The 17,914-nt window shown below is 60.3% G+C and overlaps 1 protein-coding gene across 4 annotated transcripts in view; it reads left to right on the top strand.

Annotated features, from left to right (window-relative positions):
• P2RY8 (P2Y receptor family member 8) overlaps positions 1-11,274 on the top strand; it is a 38,233-nt gene extending 26,959 nt beyond the window's left edge. For 2 of the 4 annotated variants that reach the window (XM_045471924.1, XM_045471925.1), the window contains exon 2: positions 10,070-11,273. In XM_045471924.1, coding sequence (XP_045327880.1) covers positions 10,090-11,163 — 1,074 coding nt within the window. In that variant the 5' untranslated portion in view covers positions 10,070-10,089 and the 3' untranslated portion in view covers positions 11,164-11,273. The other 2 variants (XM_045471927.1, XM_045471926.1) reach the window with 2 other exon arrangements.
• Positions 11,275-17,914: the final 6,640 nt, after the last annotated feature.

Raw genomic sequence — 17,914 nt, 5'->3', positions numbered from 1 at the left:
GATTTGAATGAGCATCTCTGAATAGAGGACAACATTAGCGAGTTGACCACATTACCCCTCCCCCCCCCTCCGAAACTCTATCAACTGGCTCAACACCGTCTCTCCAACATATTCACCGCGTTTGCCCTTATGCCTCCGTCGGGGTCGAGCGCGCCTGAAACTCCTGTTATGTGCTATTTCCAACCTACCACTTCCCGGCAGGTCCCCAGCGCCCAGGCCCGTTGGCTTTAGTTTCACAGAATAGTGCTTCACGTTAATCGATGCCTGCACGCAGTTGCTTCCTGCCCTACAGATGGAGGCTGGCCTGGCAGGTGCCACTCAGACAGCACAGCTGAGAAACTCATGCGTAGGGGGTGAGCCTCGAAAATGGAAAAAAAAAAAAAAAAAAAAAGCAAGAGAGACAGAAAACAGCGTAAGGCAGACAGAAAGCAAGGGGCGTCTTGCATTTCAGAGAATCCGGTCTCTGGCTGGTCAGCTAGCCCTTTGGCTGTGCCCCAAAGGGGGGGCGGGGAGAAAAAGACACAGAAGCGAAAGGACCCTGCTGTCTTGCAGGAGACGGAGATTAAAATCTGCACGCTCCACACTCGTTTGGACAGACAACGGCATGCAAATCACCCGTAATTTACGGTGCACTCGGGTTGCGCAATGCAGAGCGAAACAGCAGAGAGAAGGCGACACCACCACACGCGTGCCTGTGCGCTGAGCACAGACGGTTCTTGCACTGTGATGTGAGCACTCAGCCGGGTCCTCTGCCCCTCAGCCCCAGCCTCAGCCCCCAGCTGTCCCCGTAAACTGCGTTCTGGCACCTCTTTGAAGTCTTAGAACACAGGGTTCACTTGGAGGCGATGCAGCGGTCATGTGCGTCTCAGGTCTACAGAGATGAGGGCCTCTGCAGGCATGGGCGGTATCCTGTCAGACTTCAAGAGGACGCCGTTACCGCCTCCAGGCTAGCCACGAGGCCACCGGTGATGCAAAGGCCCCCTCAGAATGCCCCTCGCTGACTGACGACCGTTGCACATCCTCAGCGGGGTTTGTCGTTGCCACTGGTTTCAGACCTCAGTCATTCCGATACCTGTCTGGTGGCATCTCATTGTGGGGCTGATGTGCCCGTCCCTGGTGACACATCGTGGCCGGTGCTTCTGTGCCAGCCGAACGTCTCCTCTGGGGACGTGTCTGCTCAGGTCTATTGCCCAAGTTTCAGACGGGGGTCTGTTTGTTCTCTTACCGTTGAGCCTTAAAAGCTCCTTGTATATTTCACACACCCGTTTTTGGTTTAGACACATCGAGGTCCCTTGCAGATATTTTCTGTCAGTCTGTGGCTTGTGTTCACAACGCTCTCTTGACATTCTTTTGGAGGACTGTTTCATTTTGATGAAGCTGGTTTATCCGCTATTCGTTCCGCAGATCGTCCCTTTGGCGTCCCGTCTAAAAAGTCATCACCGTGGCTTAAGATTATGCAGACTTTCTCCCGTGTTAGTTCGGAGGAGTATTAGCCTTTTGCACTTTACGCTGAGGTCTGTGACCCGTTTTGAGTTATGTTTTTTGTGAAGGGTGTCTACATCCTCTGGGTTTTGGTGGGGAGGGGGCAGGGAGGGGTTGGTTTTTGGGTTTTGTGTGTGGATGTCCCGTTGCTCCAGCCAGATCTGTGAAATAGACTACCTGTTCTCCAGTGTTTTGCCCTTGATTTTTGTCAAAGACCAGTTGGCTGTATTTATGGGGCTCTGTTTTGGGGGTCTCATTCTGTTCCATTGATCTATTTGTCTATTATTTTGCCAACACCAGCCTGCCTTCATTTCTGTTGCTTTATAGTTAAGTCATGAAGTCGGGAAGCACGAACCCCCCAACTCTAGGTCATTACAGGTCCCTCACTTCTCCAGACAGAGCCTAGGATCAGTTGGTCCATATGCACATCTTGTAAGAGGACATTGGGATTGCAAGTTATCTCTCCTCTACCCCACACAGGCCTTTGCACGTTAAGGCGAGGGCTTGCAACCCCAGCTGGGGGACAGTCAAGTACAGATGGCTGGATGAGTGAGCCTGGGGATCTGTCAGGTACCGTCATTTTCTGAGAGTTTGTGATTTTATGTTGTGTTTTCTTAGACCCCCGTCTCATACGTTCTCTCAGCAGACACCAAACCTGGGTTAAGAGCACACACGATGACAATCCCTGTGTGTGACAGCATGTGAGACACGATTATAATACCGCTTGCCAACAGCCCCAGGATGACAACTGGAAAATAAAAATAAAATTTCTGACAGCACTCAGAAAAGAGGGAGGAGATTTTATAGTCACAGGGTGGAAAAGATACCTTGCTTAGGTATAAAATACAGAAGATATCACAGGAACATTTTGTGACATAGATAGATAGATAGATATAGGTATGGATGGATGGATAGATAGATATAATGGATGAATGGATGAATGGATGGATGGATGGATGGATAGGTACATATATAGATAGATGATAGATATGATGGATGGATGGATAGGTAGGTAGATATGATGGATGGATGCATGTATGGATAGATGGATAGATACATATATAGATAAATGATAGACAGATGAGTCTGGGTGGAACATTGTGTCCTCTACAGGTGTTGAGCAGCATCCCGGTGTCCCCTGATGAGTCTGGCAAAGTATCCCGGCTGAGAACCCCTGGGCTATGTGGACTGTCACCCCACCAGTACCTTTTATCCATCTAGGTCACCTGTCCTTTTCCTGAATCAATAATCAAAACGGTTTCTGTCCTCTCCCATGGCCGGCTCATCATCTGTGTTACCTGGAAATCCTACTTTTCTCATGCTTGATCGTTTCTTGGAAGCCCTTCCCTTTCTTTAATGAAGGACGATCGTGGTTCGTATCATTTCTTAGCTTGCTGGAGTCTGTTAATGAAACCCCTTCCCTCTTTTTTTTCGTGCCTTCGTTTCCCGGAAATGTGCCGTGACAAATTACCCCCACACAGGGGTTGAAACGGCACATGAAACATGGTTGAAACGGCACAAATGTATTCTGTCTCATCTCTGGGGACCAGAAGTCTGAGGTCAAGGTGTCCACAGGACCGACTCCCCCTGGAGCGTCTGCTCTGTTCCGTTCCTCAGTCCATCTTCTCTGCTTCCAGCCCCACGTGACCTCCTTTCCATGTGCCTGTCTGTGTCCAAACTTCCCCTTTCTATAAGGACCCCAGGCATATTGGAGTCAGGTCCCACCCTGCCAAGTATACCCTCATCTTCGTTTGACAATGGCCAAAGACCCGATTTCTAACCAAAGTCGCATTCTGAGATGTGGGCAATTAGGGCTCCTACATATGAATCTGGTGGCAGCGTGTTTGAGCCCATGACAACCACAGGCTTTCTTGTGTCTTTACTAAGTTGCCCATGGTTGACCAGAAAACCAACGCAGCTTCCTCCCCCGGGATCACATCATAATATCGGCCACGTCCTGGGGCTGTGGGCGAAAGGCAGTCTCCCAGAAAAGACTGCTGATAAAGGCACACCGCTTCCTGCCGTCCGTGTGTGAATGGCCAGACCTTGTGGGTGTCATGGTCAGACCCCAAAGCACGGTCTTCCTGCCTCCGCTGATGCACACTGGGCATCCCGGGGAATCTCTCCAAGAACGTCCCTCAGCAGCGGTGGGGAGATCACCGTAGCCAGAAGCACCACCCTGGGATTCACCGAGGATAAGCAGAAGCTGGGTGGAGGGAGGGGCTCAAGGGGGAGGCTCTCCTGCTGGTGAGGCCCCTGGAGAAGCCACTCGTCACGGATGCTGATGCTCCACGCGGTTCTGCCCATTGGTTGAAGACGCGGGGCCCAGAAAATACTGCAAACAGCTCTTAGGAAAATTCTCCTCTTGGACACCTCGCAGTGGGTTGCATGGGGGTCCCCAAAAGACATGGCCCCCAGAACCTATGAATGTGATGTGTTTGGAAACAGAGTCTTTGCAGATGTCATGAGGGGTCTGAGATGAGCTCATCCTGCATCAGGGGGGCCCTGACTCCGATGGCAGGGGTCCTTGTAAGAGACACAAGAGGAGACAGAGACACAGAGGAGAAGCCACGTGAAGGCGGAGGCAGAGACGGGAGGGACGTGGCCATGAGCCCAGGGACGCCTGGAGCCCGCAGAAGCTGGAAGAGGCAGGAAGGACCGTCCCCTGGAGCCTCTGGAGGGAGCACGGCCCTGCCCGCCCTGGATCTCCAACTTCCGGTCTCCAGAGCCAGGAGAACATGAATCCCTGTGGTTTTAAGTCCCCGGTTTGTGGTCAGTTGTTAGGACCTGTTACAAAGTGTCTCGCCTTCATTGGGTCACTGCCGAGTGGCTGAACACCCACTTGGGTTTTTCCAACCTCACCAGGCCTGCAAGGTGGTGGCACTTTGTGGGGCTGAGTCTCCCACGGCTGCCACAACGGAGCCCCACTAACCGGGCCAGCTGAAAACCCAAGACACGGAGGAGGAGAGACCAGCCCACAGTGTGGGGGGCGGGGGGCGGCGGCGGCTGGCTCGTGGCTTCCTGGGGAGGGGACCTTCTGGTGCCCACAGTGGGCTCAGCACCTGGGACAGCTCCCAGCACTCCGGAAACGCCCACACACGGGGAGCCAAACGGAGACGTCCATCCCTCGTGTCCGTCCATCAGCGGTCGTCCCTGCAGGGGAATGGGACTCGGCCATCAGAAGGAACCGGGCCGTGCCCACTTTCACCCCAACGATGGCACCTGGCGCCTGAAACTGTGACGCTCAGTGACGGGAGCCAGACGTACGTGGGCCACCCCGCGGGTGATCCCTTTTCCGTAAAACGTGCAGAGAGGGTCCGGCGACAGAGACGGGAATTGGGTTCGTGGTCGCCTGGGTGGGGGAGGGGGGCCGCGGGCCACGGCCTGGGGGACCGGGGAGGGGGGCCGCGGGGCGACGGCCTGGGGGGTCGCGGAGGGGGGCCTCGGGGCGACGGCCTGGGGGGGTCGGGGAGGGGGGCCTCGGGGCGACGACCTGGGGGGTCAGGGTGGGGGCCCGGGGAGGGGGGCCGCGGGCGACGGCCTGGGGGGCCGGGGATGGGGGCCTCGGGACGACGGCCTGGGGGGTCGGGGTGGGGGCCCGGGGAGGGGGGCCGCGGGCGACGGCCTGGGGGGCCGGGGATGGGGGCCTCGGGACGACGGCCTGGGGGGTCGGGGAGGGGGGCCTCGGGGCGACGGCCTGGGGGGTCGGGGAGGGGGGCCTCGGGGCGACGGCCTGGGGGGCCGGGGAGGGGGGCCGCGGGGCTACGGCCTGGGGGGCCGGGGAGGCGGGCCGCGGGGCGACAGCTCAGGTCTGTGAGGTTTCCTTCAGGGGCGACCAGGACGTTGCGGGGTTGCAGTCTGCCTCGGACGCTTTCGGCACGTGAACCACACCCATGACGCCGTTAAGACCAAAAGCAAAAGTGACGGGGAGGCCGTACCCCCACCCAGGACGGCACTCGGCCTTCAGGCGCTCAGGCCGCCGCGCACACCGTGACAGGCTGCCCCTCCCGCGGCCTCCGAGCGCCCGGCCCGCGCTCTCCCTGCAAGGGTCCCCTGTGCGCTCGACCGTGGGGGTCGTTGCTCAGTTCCTGCAATTTCCATCCCGCCGTCCGCGGCTGCCGGGTCCAAACCACAAGTGTGCGCGTTACAGGCGCCGGGTCCGCCGGGGTTGATTTCTTTATTAATCACCCGTGGCGCTCAGGGGGCGGCCACCCCGCGGGGACCCAGACGCCCCGAGGCCACAGCTGGTGCTCTGGAGCACGCAGGGGGCCGCGTGGCCTCCTGAGATGACACAAGAAACACCGGGGTGGGGGATGGGGTCCGGCAGGCAGGGTGGCTTCTTGGTGACGCGCTGACAAGCCAGCGGCCGCCCGCACCTCTGCTTCCGGTGCCGTTGCGCACCATGCAAATGTGTGCACCTAACCGACCGCCACCTGGGGGGCGACAACAATAGATCCCCACGTCCCCCGCTCCGTGAGCACAAACGGAGACGATGGCCCGCCAAAGGCCGCCCTCTGCTCGCAAGCCCAGGGCCCCGTCCGGCTCAGAAGGGTCGCCTTCCAGCCTGCGGTCCTGTGCCCGGGACCCGTGCTCAGACGCCTGCAGTAGACACGCAGACACGCACGTCCGCTAGAGCTCACAGCCGCGTCCTCCTCCCTCACTGTCCGCGCCCTGCAAGGTATGGTTGGCTGCCCGTTCCCCACGCGTGTCCCTCCGCGGCTCCCGCGGGGACCCCGGGACCCCATGTCCCTTTGCGTCCTGGCGCCTAGGCCGGACCGAGGTGGCCCGGGAAACGGGCCCTCCCCCCGCCCCCGGTTGCTGGGGGATCCGCACCTGAGCGTGCCTCAGCGGAGCAGAAAGCGCCACAGTCAAAGTGAAACTCGGGGCCATTTTTAAACTCGTTTTGAGGAACCTCTTTCCGCGGATGCCGGTGGCAGATGGCAGGCCTTCTACGCAGGAAGAAACGCCAGCTCAGGGCACGCGGGCTCGACAGGGCAGCTGAAGATCTAGACGCGCTCCGAAGGCCGTGCGCTGGCCTCCCCGGCACGTGAACCCTGCGCGTCCTGCTGGCGGGCGCCCCTGCCATGGCGGGCGGGCGCCCCTGTGACCACGCGGCCCGCGCCCAGGCCAGCCGCGCTCGGGGAGACGCAGGTCGCTGGGAGCAGCGGGGACGCCGCTGGGCTTTCCGTCCCAGGGTCAGACTGGGAGCCAACAGTCACAGCCGCCTGCGGAACAGCAAGCAGGAACCCGCTGTCAGACCCCAAGCGCCCCAAGGGAGGAGGACAGACCTCAGCAGCCCCCGCCCGAGTCCCAGACTCTCCTCCCGCGGGCCGTTCACCGGGCTCCCGGGAAAAGACCTGCTCACGTTGACCTGACATGCTCTCCGCTCAAGAGCCGGGGCCCCCGGTTTCTGCGTGAAGGCAGCCAGAACCAACGGGGGTTGGGAAAACAGCACACAACTGGTCAAACGGGGCAAAGAACCAGAATACGGGCTCTGGGATCTGCGCTGCGGGGAACAGACACCTGTACCCATGGCTGTGACGGCCTGAGGCCATCACTATAATGGTAGTGGGGCTCCCGGTCCATAAGAAGGCCAACACAGCAGGTGATGCCCTGAGGCCATCAGTGGAATGGTAGTGAGGCTCCTGGTCTGTAAGAAGGCCAAGATACCAGGCAACAGCATGAGGGCATCAGTATGATGGTAGTGAGGCTGACAGTTCACCAGGACAGCAAGACATCAGGTGACGGCCTGAGGCCATCGGTATAACGGTAGTGAGGCCCAGGTTCACCAGAATAGCAAGACATCAGATGACAGCCTGAGGCCATCAGTATAATGGTAGTGAGGCTCCTGGTCCATAAGAAGGCCAAGACACCAGGTGACAACGTGAGGGCATCACTATAATGGTAGTGAAGCTGACAGTTCAGAGGAACAGCAAGACCTCAGGCAACAGCCTGAGGCCATCACTATAATAGTAATGGGGCTCCCAGTCCATAAGAAGGCCAACACAGCAGGTGATGCCCTGAGACCATCAGTGTAATGGTAGTGAGGCTCCTGGTCCATAAGAAGGCCAAGATACCATGCGACGGTGTGAGAGCATCAGTATAATGGTAGTGAGGCTGACAGTTCACCAGGACAGCAAGACATCAGGCAACGGCCTGCGGCCATCGGTATAACGGTAGTGAGGCTCAGGTTCACCAGAACAGCAAGACATCAGATGACAGCCTGAGGCCATCAGTATAATGAGGCTCGCAGTTCACAACAAGAATGCCAAGACATCAGGAGACACTACAGCCCCACTGTTAACCGCCCTGGGCCCGTGCAAACCCCAGCTCTACGCTTGCCCCTCCTGGAACCTCTGAGTCCCGTCTGTAAAATGTGAACGTGACACCAGCCTCACCACTTCCCGGCCTTGCAGCAGGGACCAGGGAATGGCCTAGGGACTCTGTGATGTGCGGTGCCCACAGTGAGGGCGGGTCACGGTGACTCCGGGATCACAGGACCTCACTGCAATCACAGTGGGAGCGGTGCCTGTCGCAACGGCCTGAGGCCATCAGTATAATGTCTGGCTTAGCTCGGGCTGCTAGCACCGAATCCCAGAGATGGGGTGGCTTCAGCAACAGATATCCATTTCTCACGGTTCCGGAGGCTGGACGCCCGAGATCCAGGCACCAGCCTAGACGGGTTCTGGGGAGGCCTCTGCCCTCGCCTTGCACACGGCCCCACACCTCTGAGGAAACTTGGGGGTTCCAGGACGCATCTTCAGGATGCTTTACGGGAAGATTCCGTGTGACGTTGAGCATCCATCTCTCCGTGGGGGCGGAAGAGGTCAGGATCGGAAGTCAGCGGAAGAAACACACGCTCACAACTGGAGTTCCGTGAGCGGGGGAAGGTTTGCCCAGACCCGCCTCGTCCGCCGGCTTTCCACACTCGCGGCTGTCCCGGGGAGGGCAGCACGGTGCCCCGTCCTCACGCCGCTCTCCGTCAGGCGGTGAAACCTCACGGCCAAAGCAGCCGACGGAGGGGGCTGGGTTTCCAGGGTCCCAGCGCCCGTGCACGGGTGTCTGCGACTCAGATCCCCTGTTCTCCTCTGTGAAGAGCTCCAAGCCTGTCTGTCAGACCTCGGGGAGCACCGGGCGGGCGGCATGGGGGACCTGCCCAAGTCCCGGTGAGCCCGGCAGCAGGGCCTCGACCTGAAGCCTGTCTCTGAACCCCTGGGCTGTGCACCCATTGTGTGTGCCAGGCCCCAACGTGCCGGCTCCCCGTTGCAAACATGCTGTGATGGAAACTAGTATGTGGGGACGGGCCGTGCAGACGCCCAGAGCAGCGGGGATTAAACGGGGACTCGGTAACCACTTTATCAGAGAAAATGTCTGTGTGAGAGCAAACAGGAAGCCGTTGGGGGAAGGCGGGAGCTGTGTGACCTTGACGTGAGTGGAGGAAGGAGGTCCGGAGGCAGGGGGCAGGCGCCCTGATTGCAGAGGCCCCGGGGGGCGGGGGGGGGGGTACACACAGCACGTGGGGTGCTGCCCTGATTGCAGAGGCCCCGGGGGGGGCAGCAGGGGTATGCACAGCACGTGGGGTCCTGGGGCCAAATGCAGCATCAGAGGAGACCCCGTCCTCGTCCCACAGGAACAGCCCCTCTCTCCTGATGAAGACCAGCCTGCTGGCCCGGCCTCTGCACACATGTGGGGACAGAGGTCGGAGGCTGGACGTGCGGCCTAGCCAACCACGCTGCCCTGGGGGGGGGGGGGGAGGCCTATGAGGACCACACGTGCCCATCCCATAGTCTCTTCACATGAGAGTCAGCACAAACATGATGAGCAGCTAGGAACTGTCCCCCAGCCCCCGTGAGACACCTGGGCAGGAGGCCATCATCCCTGGGTAAGTCAGGGCCTCTCCGGAGAAACACACACAAGGGGCCAGACATGGACAGACAGATGGATAGGTAGATAGATACGTAGACGGATAGATAGATACGTAGTCGTATAGATAGATTAGACCGTAGGTAGGTCAGCAGATACATAGATGCATAGATATGTGACAGACAGACCAGACTGAGAACAGCTGGGGTGCCCAGGGACAAGGCATTGTGGGCAGAAGACGGCAGGGGACCGGGCACAGGGCGACGGTAACGCGCCTGCTGGGACACATCAGTGCTGGCGGCACAGCGACCCCGTGTGGCCGGGCAGGGCAGCCAGGGACACACAGGGCCTCTCCAGGAGTGGGGGAAGGGAGAGCTCCCCTTCCAGGCCCCGCCCCCCACCCCGGAGAGACTCCTTTGCAGCTGGAAACCAGGTTAGCCACTTGGTACCTTTGTAAGGGCCGGGTGTGCGGGGACCGGGCGAACGTGGCGGGGGCGGGGGGCGGGGGAGGGGCGCGCTTCTGCGTGTGATGCAGCTTTGCAGGATTTAGTCTACACTGGGGACGAGGGCAGGCTTGAAGACCTGAGATGCGGGGACAGGGGCGGGCGGCAGGAAGGGTGCGGGGCAGGAAGGGGAGGCGGGGACAGGCAGGGCTGGGCCCGGTGGTGCGCCCCTCACCCACCCAGCCCCCCCCCCCCCCCCCCCCCCGCGTCTTGCCTTCCAGCCCCGCCCGCGCCCGCCAGAATGGACATGAACGTGACCAGCCCGGACAACGCCACGATCCTCATGCTGCGGGACCCGACCATCGCCGTGGTCCTGCCCGTGGTCTACTCGCTGGTGGCGCTGGTCAGCATCCCCGGAAACCTGTTCTCGCTCTGGGTGCTGTGCTGCCACATCGGGCCCACGTCCCCGTCCGTCATCTTCATGATCAACCTGAGCGTCACGGACCTGATGCTGGCCAGCGTGCTGCCCTTCCAGATCTATTATCACTGCAACGGCAACCACTGGGTGTTCGGCGAGCTGCTGTGCAACGCCGTCACCGTGGCCTTCTACGCCAACATGTACTCGTCCATCCTGACCATGACGTGCATCAGCGTGGAGCGCTTCCTGGGCGTGGTGTACCCGCTGGCGTCCGTGCGCTGGCGCCGGCGCCGCTACGCCGTGGCCGCGTGCGCCGGGCTGTGGCTGCTGCTGCTGGCCGCCCTGTCCCCGCTGGCGCGCACCGACCTCACCTACACCGTCGAGGCGCTGGGCATCGTCACCTGCTTCGACGTGCTCAAGTCCACCATGCTGCCCAGCGTGGCCATGTGGGCCATGTTCCTCTTCACGCTGTTCATCGTGCTGTTCCTCATCCCCTTCCTGGTCACCGTGGCCTGCTACACGGCCACCATTCTCACGCTGCTGCGCACCAGCGACCCGCACAGCCGGGGGCAGCGGCGCCGCGCCGTGGCGCTGGCCGCCGTGGTGCTGCTGGCCTTCGTCACCTGCTTCGCGCCCAACAACTTCGTGCTGCTGGTGCACGTGGTCAACCGCCTGTTCCTGGGCAGGACGTACTACCACGTGTACAAGCTGACCCTGTGCCTCAGCTGCCTCAACAACTGCCTGGACCCCTTCGTGTACTACTTCGCGTCCCGCGAGTTCCAGCTGCGCCTGCGGCTCTACTTGGGCTACGGGCGCCTCCCCGCCGGCTGCCGCCACGCGCGCTCGGACAGCGTGTTCTCCGCCCGGACGCTGTCGGCGCGCTCCATGTCCAGCGGCCACGACGGGCTGGAGGAGGCAGGGAGGCCCTCGCTCAGGAGGCAGGAGAGCGTGTTCTGAGCCGGGCACCCCGCCCCCCCCCCCCCCCGGGGACGGCTGGTGGGACGGCTCGCACGGGCCTTCACGCATGGGAACCGCTGCGCGTCCATGGCCGTGGCGCGTGGAGAGAGTCCCCAGGAGCGCACGTCCTAAAACGGGCCACCGGGACAGAACGGCTGGGGGACGGCGCGCACCGGCTTTCCCCCGTGCGAACCGCTGCGCGTCCGCGACCATGGCGCATGGACAGGGTTCCCAGGAGCGCACGTCCTAAAACGGGACACCCGGACAGAACGGCTGGGGGACGGCGCGCACCGGCCTTCCCCCGTGCAAACCGCTGCGCGTCCGCGGCCATGGCGCATGGAGAGGGTCCCCAGGAGCGCACTTCCTAAAACGGGGCACCGGGACAGAACGTCTGGGGGACGGCGCGCACCGGCCTTCCCCCGTGCGAACCGCTGCGCCTCCGCCGCCGTGGCGCATGGAGAGGGTCCCCAGGAGCGCACGTCCTAAAACGGGGCACCGGCATGAAACACCCCACGGCTTAATGACACAGGACTCAGCGTGCAGGACGCACTGGGCTCCGCTCCTCAGGACGGGGACCCAAGCTGACCACGAGCTCAGCCAGCCCAGCTGAGTCCCTCTGGAGCCCCAACATCCACCTGCCGTGTTCTCTGTGCCTTGTGCTGGGGTCGCCCGTGGCACCTGCTATTCCCCAGCCTGGCACATCCTGGTGCTTTTTGTCCAGCCCACCCTGGGTCACCGTGCGTTCTGGGATTCACCCAGACCACCAGGCACAGGCCCCTTTGGGCTCGGTGCCCCGGGAGCCCACAGGACCCCCCCCCCATTTGATCTGCTGCCCCCAGGAGCCACCACGACAGCTTACAAGTGATTTGGTCACTCTGTTTCCTCGAGGCTCACATCCTACAAGTCGCAATGTCCAGACGGGAAGGACATCCATCCAGGAGGTGTGGCTCAGCCCCCCCACCCCTCCACACACAAGGCTTGAGGGTCTCCAGCTCCATGAGAAGCTGCGGAGGCCGCGTTTTGGGAAGGATGACGTGGGTCCGCAGCTACCGTGGGGCTCCCTGACGGGCTCCAGGGTGCGGCCTCCCCCCAGGTGCCCTCCTGCCGGTCCTCTGCCTCCTGGTGCCAGCCTAGAGCCCCTGAGCCACGTGCAAGCCCTCCCAGGCTGTGAGGTGGCCTCGTGCACCTGACCTGAGCCCTGGCGCCCCGTGGCGCCCGGGCCCCGGACAAGACCACCGAGCACACAAGCCTGCAGTAGGATCACACCCAAGCCCCCTCTGTGCCCGTCCCTTCCTGAGCCCAGGACGCAGCAGTACCAGCCCCAAAATATGTGCCGCTCCGGGAAGACGAGGACCCCTGTCCCTGGGGAGTCCGGGATGCCAAAACAGTGGGTTTCCTGGAGCCGGGGATCCGTCTGGAACAGCACTGCCTGCTATTTTGTGCATCACACTGGGATGCACGGCGTTGGGCTCAGGGACCCTCAGGCTGGGATGGTTGGGGGGCAGGCAGCGTCCCCACTGTAGGTTTGGCACAGATGGAGACTGGCAGCTGCCATCCGAGGGCTCTGGGAGCACCGGCTCCTGCCGTCACTGCTTTGGGAGAAAAGCAGACACGGCTGTCCTGGAGGGAACGATGTCCCCCCAAACCCACGTCCACGCAAGCGCACAATGTGACCTCTCAGATCGGGATGGCCATCAATCCAATGGCACGTGTCCTTGTAAGAGACAAAAGAGAGACAGACACACAGAGAAGCCCCGTGAAGACAGAGGCAGAGATGGGAGGGATGCAGACACAAGCCCAGGGATGCCTGGAGCCCCGGAGGCTGGAAGAGGCAGGAAGGACCCTCCCCTGGAGCCTCTGGAACGAACACGGCCCCTCCTGGATCTCAGTGGTCCTGCCCCGCCTGGGTCTCAGAGGCCCTGACCCTCCTAGATCTCAGCAGCCCTGCCCTGCCTGGATCTCAGTGGTCCTGCCCCTCCTGGGTCTCAGTGGTCCTGCCCCTCCGGGATCTCAGAAGCCCTGCCCTGTCTGGATCTCAGTGGTCCTGCCCTGCCTGGATCTCAGAGGTCCTGCCCCTCCTGGGTCTCAGTGGCCCTGCCCCGGCCTGAATCTCAGCGGCCCCACCCTGCGTGGATCTCAGCAGCCCTGCCCCCACCTGGATCTCAGCGGCCCTGCCCCTCCTGGATCTCAGCAGCCCTGCCCACCCTGGATCTCAGTGTCCTGCCCTGCCTGGGTCTCAGCGGCCCTGCCCCTCCTGGATCTCAGTGGCCCTGCCTCTCCTGGATCTCAGTGGCCCTTCCCTGCCTGGATCTCAGTGGCCCTGCCCCACCTGGATCTCAGTGGCCCTGCCTGGATCTCAGTGGCCCTGCCTCTCCTGGATCTCAGTGGCCCTGCCCTGCCTGGATCTCAGCGGCCCTGCCCCTTCTGGATCTCAGCAGCCCTGCCCTGCCTGATCTCAGTGGTCCTGCCCCATCTGGACCTCAGACTCGGGTGTCCAGAGCTAGGAGCGATCAATCCCTGTGGTTTTAAGTCCCCAGTGTGTGACAACTGCCCCATGACACACACCATTGGTGTCACTCTGAAATTGGAGGCCCATCTAAACCTCGTCCTCCAGGTGGGTAATGGCAGGGAACCTGCTCTTTGGGTCCCAGTCCCGTGGCACGCAGGGCTCTGGGCTCCCCCAGGGTCGGCCCTGGAGATTCCCAGTGCGAATGCTGCGCACAGAGCCGCCCGGACAGTCCCCAGTGCCACAGCGGCAGAGATTTCCCACGCCACCAACGCCTTTCTGCACGCTGTGCCCCCGATTTTAATTCTGGAATGGGCCTCCCACGCGGACAAGGTGAGAGCACTGTGACCCGGGAGGCCTGGCCCAGAAGGCCTGGGTCCCACGTGGAATCAGAATCCTGGCTCCCTGTGAGGGGCCGTGGCCCCGGAGCTTAGCTGATAAACTGTGGGCACTGATTCCGGCCTCCAAAGCCTCCAGGCCCCGCCCCCTGTGCGTGGTCCTCGACTCAAACCCACGTTCCCAACTTGGGGATGTGCTGGGGGGCACAGGCACCTGCAGGTGGAGAGCCGGGTGAGCCCGTGACCCTCGTCCTTGGGACCCGAGAGGCAGCCCTGGGGTCCCGTCGACACCCTCCAGCCCAGGTCGGCCTCAGGCACAGTCCTCGTCCACCGTCTTGCAGCTGGGACGTCCCTGCCGGGGGACAGTGTCTGAGCCAATCGGGCCTCACTGCCCAGCTGTGTGCAGGGGGCTCAGAGCCCCCACAGGGAGCCTTCAGAGCGACCCCTGGAGACTTATCTGGCTAAAGGTTCACTTGGTGCGGGGGGCAGGGAGCTAAGGTGAGTCCAAGAAGGCGGGCGTTAGAGACCCGGATTCTCCAGAGAAGGAGCCACGACCCCCGCCCTTCCGACTGTCCCAAACCCGAAGGCTAGAAAGCAACGTCGAGGCAGCAGCATCCAGGGTCGGAAATCCTGAGCCAGCGAGACGCCCCCACCCACGTGCTGGGCGTGGGCCTCGGTGAGTCTCGTGCGGAAAAGCTGTGAAAACCTCAAACCACGGGGGCCCGTGACAGCTGCACACCTTGAACGCGGAGGAAGCCCGTCTACATAATATCCTCGTCCACAGGATGTCGGGCCCTGTAGCCCTCCGGTGACTCCGGGGGTTCAAGCAACAAACGCACCTCGGACCACGTGTGCTGTGCCTGTGTGCGCCCCAGACGCGCACCCTGTTCCCTGTTAAGTATGGAATAAAAATATCACACACCTGTGCGCATGCGCGGATGAGAAATGTCTGTAAAGCTGTGACCCCAACACTGAGGTCCTGGCGCATGGGGGGGTGGGGGGGCACCGGTGCGCTGAGACGTAAGACCCTGGACACCGACCCAAATCCCACCCCCCCCCCAACCCCGTGCAGAAGGTGAGTACGTTTCTCTCTCCGGCCCCTGAGACCCCTGCTTTCCAGACATGCGCCCTCTCTCTGAACCACACGTTCCCCTCCGGCCAGACCCCGGGATCTTCCTCCTATGGTGGAGTCAGGTTATGTGGGAGCCCGAGGCTGAATCCGGGCAGCGCGACACGGAGGGCGCGTGGCATGAAGTCAGGGTTTTTGGCGCCGAAGATGGGGATTTTAAAAGAAATATTTTTGTGTAAGAGGTGTGTGTGCAAATATCCGTGCGTGTGATGATACAATGTTTGCTGTTGGACGTAAAATACCAGAGGAGGTACATGTACATGCACGCACGCATGTACAAGTACCCACATGCACACACGCACACACATGTAGCCACATGCACACACGCACACGTACATGTACACACGCACACATACACGCATGCACGTGTACCCACATGCATGCACGCACATGCACGCACGCACAGGTACCCATATGCACACACGCACGTATCCACATGCGCACACGCACATGTACACACGCACACGTAGATGCACGCACGCGTACCCACATGCACACATGTACATGCACGCACAGGTATCCACATGCACACACGCACACGTACATGCACGCACTCATGCACACGTACCCACATGCACACACGCACACGCACACACACGTAGCCACATGCACACATACATGCACGCACGCATGCACACGTACCCACATGTACACACGCACACGTACATGTACACACGCACACATACACGCACACACGTGTACCCACAGGCACGCACAGGTACCCATATGCACACACGCACATGTACATGCTCGCACGCATGCACATGTGCCCACATGCACACACGCACACGTACATACGCACACGTAGATGCACGCAGGCGTACCCACACATGTACATGCACGCACGCACAGGTATCCACATGCACACACGCACACGTACCTGCACGCACTCATGCATACGTACCCACATGCACACACGTACACGCACGCACACGTACCCACATGCACACACGCACACGTGCATGCACGCACGCACTTACCCACATGCACACACGTACACGCACGCACATGTATCCACATGTGCACACACGCACATACACGCACACGCATGTGCAGGCATACACATGTACGCACATGTACACACACGTGCAGACACCCATCCATGTATGCTCACGTAAGCACTCACATGCATATGTACACACGCACACACGTGTAAGGCACCCGCCCATGTATGCACACATACATGCACACACGTACGCATAGACACACGCATGCACAAACATGTACACACATGTGCAGGCACCCACCCATGTACACACACATACATGCGTGCATGCGCACACGTGCACACACACATACATATATAATGCACATGTGTGCACGTGGGCATCATACAAATTTGGGGGCCTCGAAGAAAAACGGGAAAATGCTGGTCGCTCACAATTGTTGAAGCTGGGTGAACAGAATATGGGGCCCCATTCTAGAATTCTCTTTCCTTTGAGCACATTTAAAAATATCTGTACAAAAAATGAGGTGTATTGGCAAATGTCACACAAAGACCTTGATTTCTGCCCAGTGTATCACTGAACCCTGGAAACCATGTCCGCTGGAATTGCATGCTATGGAAGAGACAAACGTTCCCACCCTGGCTTTTTTTCTTTTCCTTCCCATTTTTTAAATTGCGATAAAACGAAATAGGCAACATAACATGTACCACTTGCACTGTGTTTAAGCATGTATCAAGGCCTCATTGAGGCCACGGAATTCGCCCGGTGTTTAGTACGCATGCGCTAAAGGTGTCCCCAAACATGGCAGTGCAGCCACAGGACGTTTGCACGGCCCCAGATGCCCGATGCCCTTTGTTCCCTGTCCATCCTTAGGGCCAGCTGGATACGCTTTCTGCCTCCGTGGACTTGTTTTTCTGCTATTGCCACATCAGTGGGGTCACAGGGCACGTGGGGGGCTGCAGTGCTGACTTTCTCACCACACTGTTCTTGGGGGGCTCACGCGCGGGGGACTATCACTACTCTTCCCTCCTCGTTCCATGGACAGGGTGACCACCCCGTGCCCATCACGTGAGTCGTGGCAGGTTTTGACCTCAAGCCCCAAGAAAGGTTCAGACTGGCTGTTCGCTGGAAAGCTTGAACGTTTGACCTTGGCTTTTTTTTTCTTTTCATGTCTGAGTTGTCTGTGGAAATCCGTGTGATTCCGTAAAGCCAGTGAGATTCATTTTTTTGTTTTTTTTTAAGTTCATTTATTTTTGAGAGGGACAGAGAGTGAGCGGAGGAGAGGGAGAGAGAGAGAGAGAGAGAGAGAGAGAGAGAGAATCCGAAGCAGGTTCCATGCTGTCAGCCCAGAGCCCGACACAGGGCTCGAACCCACAGCCGCGAGCTCATGACCTGAGCTGAGATCAAGGGTCAGATGCTTAACCGACTGAGCCACCCAGGCATCCTCACTAAAGGTGGGACTGTTTAGTGCCCCGACCATACCGCCAGTGTGGGCGTAAACACCAGTGAAAACACAGGCAGAGGGGCCCCTGATGACGGCAGGCCGTGTAATGAGCAGGCTAGTTTCTGGGGCTCACAGATAAGGCCCAAACAGCCAGGAACGGTCATAGGATAAACCCCACACCAGGGGTCCCCCGTCTGTCCCCTGCAAGAGTCCCTCATCTGGCTACAACAAGGTAGGTGCCGCGCCCATTTTGCAGAGGAGACACTGAGGCCCAGAGACGTCGAGGGACTGGCCCCGGGTCCCAGCGCTGGTGAGTGGGAGACCCTGAGTTTGCAAGTGAACCTGCCCCGGGAGCCCGATCCCGCACCCGCGAGAGCCCAGCCGGGC

Source organism: Leopardus geoffroyi, chromosome X, assembly GCF_018350155.1.
Source record: "Leopardus geoffroyi isolate Oge1 chromosome X, O.geoffroyi_Oge1_pat1.0, whole genome shotgun sequence".
NCBI lineage: Eukaryota > Metazoa > Chordata > Mammalia > Carnivora > Felidae > Leopardus > Leopardus geoffroyi.
Note: the sequence above shows the minus strand (reverse complement) of the source record. Positions and strands in the feature narration are given on the sequence as shown.